This window comes from Nannobrachium achirus, assembly GCF_963921795.1.
Source record: "Nannobrachium achirus genome assembly, chromosome: 21".
Taxonomy (NCBI): domain Eukaryota; kingdom Metazoa; phylum Chordata; class Actinopteri; order Myctophiformes; family Myctophidae; genus Nannobrachium; species Nannobrachium achirus.
This window is the reverse complement of record NC_137828.1, coordinates 29814736-29823394: the sequence shown is the minus strand read 5'-3', so window position 1 is coordinate 29823394 and position 8659 is coordinate 29814736. Positions and strand designations below refer to the sequence as shown.

At 44.1% G+C, this 8659-nt stretch overlaps 1 protein-coding gene across 1 annotated transcript; it reads left to right on the top strand.

Annotated features, from left to right (window-relative positions):
- foxh1 (forkhead box H1) lies at window positions 1-2667 on the top strand (the record flags this gene model as incomplete). Its single annotated transcript, XM_080751716.1, has 3 exons — window positions 1-525; window positions 1326-1430; window positions 1693-2667. 3 exons carry the CDS (start codon window positions 1-3, stop codon window positions 2665-2667), a joined length of 1605 nt encoding a protein of 534 aa, XP_080607842.1.
- Between the last annotated feature and the right edge of the window lie 5992 nt (window positions 2668-8659).

The window sequence follows — 8659 nt, the reverse complement described above, 5'->3', positions numbered from 1 at the left end:
ATGACAAAGCACCAGGGGGGACCGAGTCTCCTGGCACCGCCCGCCCTGTCCTACCTGGGCGCCCACTACGATCCTCAACTTGACTCCGGCAGCAATGCGTATCTAACAAGCAGTGTGACGCGGAGCGCACCGTACTGGCCTCACCATCATCACCACCACCACCACCACCAGGCACACTCACAGCTGTTTGCACAGCAGCCACCCCGGCTGGAGAAGCCTGCAGCCCGCGATCACTCCAACAGACCCTCGGCGCACATGGATACATTAACCCCTCCTGGACCTGGCGACCGCAGACCGCCGGAGGAGTCACCATCGTCTTACCAGACGTCTCATCCAGCCTCAAGCCAAGACGCCGAAGGCAATGACCGGGACTCATGGGACAGTGACCCGCGGGACAAGAAGAACAGCAGCGGCGCCGGGAGGAAAAAGAACTACCAGCGATACCCTAAACCGCCCTACTCGTACCTCGCCATGATCGCCATGGTCATCCAGAATTCACCGGAGAAGAAACTAACGTTATCAGAGGTAAGCCCAAAACATTGATGCTGTTGACCGGTGCGAATGAGTGTGTTTAAGGAGACTAGTCAGAGCGCGCGCGTGTTTTACGCACGGCAATGTTGATGCGTCCCTGAGTGAAACAAATGTCCTGAGTATGTTTTGATTTTTTTTTAAACACACTGTATTTTTATGTCTTATATTATTGTAGTGAAACCGTAGCACGTTTATTTTGATTTTGCCTTTTTAGTATGATACTGTTCTTTTAATGACAGATCGGTTTACTTTTGATAAAGTGACACTAAACAGAAACCTCTTGGGTGACACCATGCCATTCTGGGTTTGTTCTGATAAGGTTGGACTGTGGTGAAACCAGACACCACTGATCCTTATCGGCCAGAGTGGCTTGATAAGATGGGCTAACTCCAGGTGGTCTCTAGATTCACCTCTTTTTGTTGTTTGTTTCCAACATCTGTTATGGGGTATTAATTCATATCATTTGTGCAATATAATTATCATAAATGTGAAGGTGTCAAGTCAAAATGTATAGGTCTACTTGTAAGACATATCTTCAAAGATTGTAAACATTTGGTTGAGGTTGTTCAGCACATTATAGGCCTACCATGTTTTTCCCCCATATAAAACATGGCCACATTTGCATTTCTTTGGTGGCAAATTGGCAAATGAGGAGAACTATCTATATATATATATATCTATATGTTGTTCTGCTATGTGAGCAGACTCCAAGACACATTCCCTACAATCAATCAATCAATGTGCACACTTTGGAAGATAAAGTGATACTGACACCACGCTGGTTTTGTTTTCAGATCCTGAAGGAGATCAGCACTCTCTTCCCTTTCTTCAAAGGAAACTACAAGGGCTGGCGGGATTCTGTGAGACACAACCTCTCGTCTTATGACTGCTTTGTCAAGGTGTGTGTGTGTTAAAGTCCTCTTCAGTCCTGTGTCGTCATTAGTAGGAATTTCACATTTACACTGCATGGTACCGAACCATCAGGGATTCCCTTCCCCATAACTCATCAAAAATGCATGCACTTGTTGTTTTGATTACTCGTCTTGTATGTGTGTGTGTTAGAGAGAGATCGTTTTGCAGTGCAGGGGGCACGAAATGAGGTCACTGCAGTGTGCGGCCTGTGTCTCATCTCATTTGACCGTTCTCCATTCTCTCCTCTAGGTGTTGAAGGACCCGGGGAAACCGCAGGGCAAGGGCAACTTCTGGTCGGTGGAGCTGAGCCGCGTGCCTCTGGAGCTCCTGAAGAGACAGAACACTGCCGTGGCTCGGCAGGAGGAGACGGTATTCGCCCAGGACCTCGCCCCCTACATCCTGCACGGACAGACCCTCAAGCCGGAAGCGGAGACCTTACCCGTTACTGTCACCCCTCCACTACTGCCTCCACTGACACCCAGGGACCCCTCCCCGCCACAGGACGACCCGTTCCGACCCAAGCTGGACTCGTCCTTTGCCATCGACTCCCTCCTGCACAGCCTGAGGCCGCCCAGCGCCGCCGGGGAGGCGGAGAGGGCTATCCGGGACTTTTGGGGGTCCGTGCTGCCCCCTAGGTCGTCCCCTCCCCAGCGCTACACCCCGTCCACGTGCAGCACGTCCGCTAGCTCCGCCAGCCCGGCTTCGTCGTCCTCTGACGAGGACTGGAGGGCAATGCCGCGCTCTGGGAAGCGCATGCCTCCCTATGGCGAGGCGGGGTCGGACGGTTACGAGGACTGCAGGCCGCCGCTTCATAAGACGGTGCGGCGGAACGCTGCTCCTGCCCCTCCATGGGAGCTGCCCACCTCCTACGCCAAGTACACGCCGCCCAACGCCGTTGCCCCACCCAGCATGCGCTTTAACGGGGGTCCCCTGGTGCCGTTGCACGGCGGCATCCCCCTCTACAGCTATGGGGGTACGCCTGTGGCGCCCGGACGCTTCTTAAGTCATGCCTATTGGCCCATCCTTCCCAGTGGGCGGGTTTCTCTTCAAGCCCCACCGCTCATTATGGACCTAGACAGTATGCTACAGTCTGTGCCACCCAACAAGAGTGTGTTTGACGCTCTGGTACAGGCCCCCCACCACCAGTCCCATCAGAACTCCCACCATCAACCGCATTATGCCCTTCCGAGTGCATCTCCCCATAACCGGTACCCCCATTACTGACTGACTCTTAATCGGTAGGACTGAAGGGCAGTCAGTCTACTGTTCTACTGTTGAAGGAAACATTACTGCACAATGAAAGATACTGTAGGACTTGAGTTTTAGTCAGGTTCTAGAAAGGTATTGCATGTCTCCTCTGCCCCGGATACGGTTCCAATCACTACCTCATACTCAAGAGAGATGGACTTTAATACACTTGTTCTCAGAGTGGGGTCCGGGAACCCCCATGGGTTAGTGAGCGGGGTGACCCCAGCAAAATGAGAAACATTTTCTTTAAACATGTACGGCCTGGCTTATTTTGTTCCCCCTTGTTATTAAAAAAATAGCCTATCTACAAGCGCACAATGCATCGTGACACATTGTGAGCTTGTAGATCAGCTATTGTTGAAAAGTTGACAAATCTTACACAAATACATGTACATTTTCCTTGACATGAAAATAAGAAACACTGGACTAATAGACAAATTAATACTTGTAATATTTGTAATGAGAATATTTGAAAAGATCTTTTTTGTGTTTCTATTCAAGTGTTGGCAATACTGCATAATTATTTTCATTTATTAGTTAAATACAACAGCACAACGATTTACCTCAGAAAGTCAACGGAATGGAACATGCACAGGGAATTTGCACTGCCATTGTTTTTTGCACTATTTTATATGAAGATGAATTGTCTTTAATCAGGGAAGCGGTTTTATCTGCCCACCGTGACAGCTGAATGTTTGATTCTTGTCTTTTAAAAGGCTTGTACAGTATAGTATTGAAAGACGAAACTTGTGCCTAATGGGCTATGAAATAAAATGTTTTAGTTTTTTAAAAAGAAATGGCCCTGTTCTTTATTGCATGCTTCTCTTCAGATAAAATTGGACGCATACGGCTGGCATTACCACTTTGACAAGAGACATTAGTTGATCTTTTACTACACGGCTTCCATGCCTTACCCCTTATCCCTAAACTTTGTCCTTTTTTACTGTTTTGAAAAACACTTTTAAATACTTCACATAGCCGCTTTACAAGCTCACAACGTGTTGATGTAGATCGGCTAGTTAAACTATTTTAAAATGTTTTTCATAATGGTAAATAAATAATTTTAGGGATTATTAAGGGGTAAGGCATGGACGAAAATATAACTGTTTAAGTGGATTACCTAGCATTATTTAGTTTGTTGGATGGGTAGGTTGCTTAGCCACAACTTGCAATTTTTGGTGAACCTGGTGTGAAACTTGAATGGGTATTTTAGTTCTATATCACTTAACAAACAATTTCAGGCTTCTTTCGAGAGGTTGTTCCCAAATTATCTCTCTACATTTGCAGGCAATTGTTTGTTTCCATGAATGTAAACTTGTTTCATCATAATGTGGCTTGTTCTAAGACACTTACTTCAAACAATGAAAATATTTAAGTTATTAAGAATATTTAAGTTGCCTTCCGAGCTTGTAGATGTGCAATTTCCACTATTTGAAACAAGGTCAAGTCATAGACTCATAGTGTACCCTTTCCCTTCCTAGAAAAGTAATGGTGTTAAAAGTAAAATATTTGTCTTTGGAGTGAAAGTCATTCCACTACAGACACTAAAGTACAGATAATTGTACCATATACTCAAGTAAATGTTCTTGTTACTTCCCATCACTGGTCATGACTGCCCAGTGCCCAAAAGTACTTGAGATAGAAGTGCTCAAGTAGCAACAGCAGGGGGTTAGGGGTCATTAGGGTATCAAGCCCTTTTGAGTGTGATAGATTATTTTACCACAGGAATTGTGATCCATAGAGATCTATTATCTTTTGATCCACAGTCCGTCGACCCTACATTGCACTTACAGTCTGTGGTTCCAACACACATGCACGCACGCACACGCACGCACGCACGCACGCACGCACACACACACACACACACACACACACACACACACACACACACACACACACACACACTGCTGATTTACACCAACAAGTCCAGTGACCATCAGCCTCCTGCTGTTTTGACTATCCTTATCAGGGGGCTTATGCATGCCTGCACCCCCTCCCACCCACAGACCCGTCCCTCCCCTGTCCCCCCAACACACGCACACACACACACACACACACACACACACACACGCACACGCGCACACACTCTCTGAGTGAATCCAGTTGGGTCTTATCTCTCAAAAAATGTCCTTTAAAGTTCTGTGTAACCATGATGTCAGACAAATCAAACTGGTTTGATGAGAGTGATATGGAGTAGTCTTTGTCGCTCACAAAGGTTTTTTTTGGGTGTGTGTTTACAACAGGATACTGAACCAGGACACAACCATGACCTCCATTACTCAGTGACCCCTTTCCCTGAGTGACAGTCATGTGCAGTTCTGAACACAAGGTGGCAGCATGAGATCAATACACTTAAACTTAACCTTCTATGTACTTAGTTGATAGTAAAACTATTTAACCAAACTCACTCTACCATCTACCATGTATTTAGCCCATATCATTTAAGAAATCTGTCTGATAAGAATGTTTTATTGTATTAGCTGAAAAAGGGGAGAAGACATGCACATCCAACCCCACTGGGCAGGTGCTCAGCGAACGAGCATATTAGAAAAATAAACAAAAACACTTGCACACTGTGTGCTCACAATAAGCACTTTTTCGCATGTGAGCCCACAGTGTGCGAGTGTTTTTGTTTATTTTTATTGTATTAGCTGAAATACTTCTACTAATTAGTAGTGTGTGTAGCACTGTAGCAGTATTGCTATTGTTATATTATTATCCATTCCATTCCAGTCTGAATTAATTTTCATTCAGGTTTGGAGGGGTGGTATTATATGCTGTTTGAATCAGAATATACTTTCATTCAGGTTCCCAGTAAACAGTTGGGTATGAATCTCTGTTCAGAATGAGTTAATTCTGAATTAATAAATATTGTCCATGTAGCCGCAGCCTATAGAAACAGTGACTTAATGGCTCTTGTGTCTTTTATCTTGTCTATTTGTTTGTTAGGTTCCTAAGTATATTTAACTGTAGACAAATCTACGGATGTCATTGTTATTTTGCACTTGTCTTCTTGCCAAGGGGACCAGCGTTGCTAGCAGTGACCACTGACATGGGTCTTTATTAAAGTGTCCGGTTTGTGCAGTGCCACTGCTGTGTTGACTGCAGGTCAGTGCAGAGGTCAACAGAACAGGGTCAGCATTGTTTCTCTGTTTCTCTAGGGATTAACAACTGTTTCTCTTGCTCCTGAAACTCAGCATTATCAGACAGTCTTTGCTTTTGCATTGATTTGCAGGTTGATTTGGTTAGGTTTGACTGTTGAAATGTCAAATAAGAATGACATTTGGGTCCAATGAGTAGTTGGCAGCTGATCGGTTTATAAGAAAATTGTACTTGTAATCCACAACATTCAACACATCGTTACATTTTAAATCTCATAAACATGATATTGGATTATGCAGACTGTTACTATTCGCACAATAACAACTGTCATTAAAGTTACTCTGAGCTAGCTACAATAAAGTTACTTAATAAAGTTCTCCTCTTCCATGGCCATCTTTGAAAAATAACAAGAGAGTAGTTGACTGACTGGCATGGTGAATGTATTTGTTTTGGTTAGGGCACCTGAGAGACCATGTATTCAGAAAGAACAGAGAGCAAAGAGAATGCCAGCACTGACAGCACTCCAAATTAAATAATAGTCTCAAGATGCACAGCTCAACAATATCACGAGAAGAAAAATACAGCCAGAACTCAATGCCCCTTCACATAGTTTCATTTGCCTCACAGCCTCACCCAGGCAGAGCAATGGACATGTTGCGTTGTAACTTACAGCGCAGAGGATGAGGTTGAAATACATCAGTTGCTCTGCCTGGGTGAGGTATAGATCAGTTGAATAGAGTCTATTGCAATGATTCCCAACCTATGGGCCCACTGGTAAGAAGAAGAATGGAATCCTCCATCTCACCAAGAAATAATTTTCCATTTCCAAGAAATCATAGCTTTTACACAGTTGTATAGTTTGGAGTGGAGTTTGTCCATCATATCAAATAAAAAAAATCGAAATCTACACATCGTTACATTTTAAATCTCATAAACATGATATTGGATTATGCAGACTGTTACTATTCGCACAATAACAACTGTCATTAAAGTTACTCTGAGCTAGCTACAATAAAGTTACTTAATAAAGTTCTCCTCTTCCATGGCCATCTTTGAAAAATAACAAGAGAGTAGTTGACTGACTGGCATGGTGAATGTATTTGTTTTGGTTAGGGCACCTGAGAGACCATGTATTCAGAAAGAACAGAGAGCAAAGAGAATGCCAGCACTGACAGCACTCCAAATTAAATAATAGTCTCAAGATGCACAGCTCAACAATATCACGAGAAGAAAAATACAGCCAGAACTCAATGCCCCTTCACATAGTTTCATTTGCCTCACAGCCTCACCCAGGCAGAGCAATGGACATGTTGCGTTGTAACTTACAGCGCAGAGGATGAGGTTGAAATACATCAGTTGCTCTGCCTGGGTGAGGTATAGATCAGTTGAATAGAGTCTATTGCAATGATTCCCAACCTATGGGCCCACTGGTAAGAAGAAGAATGGAATCCTCCATCTCACCAAGAAATAATTTTCCATTTCCAAGAAATCATAGCTTTTACACAGTTGTATAGTTTGGAGTGGAGTTTGTCCATCATATCAAATAAAAAAAATCGAAATCTACATCCACTTGTAGCTGTTACAATTATTTTTAATTCAATTCACTCAATAGCATCCTGGGCTGAATGATCTACTGTATAGTTCATGAAAGAACAATATATAAAACAAAACACTTATTTGACCAGTGTGTAAACCTTATTTTAATTGTATGCTTTGTTTTCGATTGGCAAATAATGTATCCTATTAAACATCAAAATCCCATAGCGGCCGGGCACTGAGTGTCACTCCCCATCTCTCTCTCCCCATTTCCTGTCAGTCTACTGTCCTATCATGAGGATATGATACATTACATGATATAACACTAGATAGGATGTCTAATGATCTGTCCTATTTTCATGTCAAGGACCCCAAAGTTGATCATGTATTTGGCACTTGGCAGGGGACACCATCAGAAAAAAACTCAAGGTTAAAACTTGTGAGATCTACAAGCTCACAAGGGGCGAGAGGTTGTGAGCTTGTAGATCGGCTATTTTCACTACTTCTTAAAAATTTGATTTGTTTCCAAATGTATAGAATTTATTCGATTTTTCTTTTATTTATTTATTAAATTACTTCCACAAATGGGGTCCCGACCCACTGTTTGACATGAAACCCATTTCAGAGCCACTGACTGAGGTTGAACAAATGTCGCCCTCTCGCGGCCACCGCCCCGCGGCGCAGGAAGGAAGGAGTGGCGGTTTGGCTGTGGTTGTTATGGTGAGGCTTTTCCCCTGAGGGCGGACAGTAGTACAGCCAGCAGCTGATTCAGTTTCACAGCAGACCTGCTGACACTCCGGGCCAACACACCGACTCAACAGGTAAGAGAAGCAACGGGGGGGGAAAGCCATGTTTGTTTCATTTTACGCTCGTCCCTGGACCTAATTGTGCGCGTTCTTGCTCTGTCTCTGTGTTAGATAGTTGAATGCGCACACATTTCAAGCGCATACATGATAACGCCAACAGAACTCTCCCTCTGTGTGGAGTAAAGCCGCGTACACCGTCAAACCAACGTCACAGAAAGCTAACTAGCTGGTAGCCTCGGGACGTTGTGGGTTACCTGGGCAGTCACTGCTGTTGATGAACGGTGTAATATTTTAATGTGTGTTCATGAATGAATGGAAGCGGGTAGTTAACGTGTTAAAACCATGGTTAAACCCCGTAAACCACCTGTTGAGTGCGGTTGGCACTTATATGGCAGACCGCTGGTTAATCTGGTGCGTTCAGCAGGCCAGAACAAAATATTGTTATAGGTATGGTACAAAAACTAGTTGCCACAATTTAAACATGCCCAAAAGCTTTCTTGGCGTCTTTACCCTTTTAGTTGACC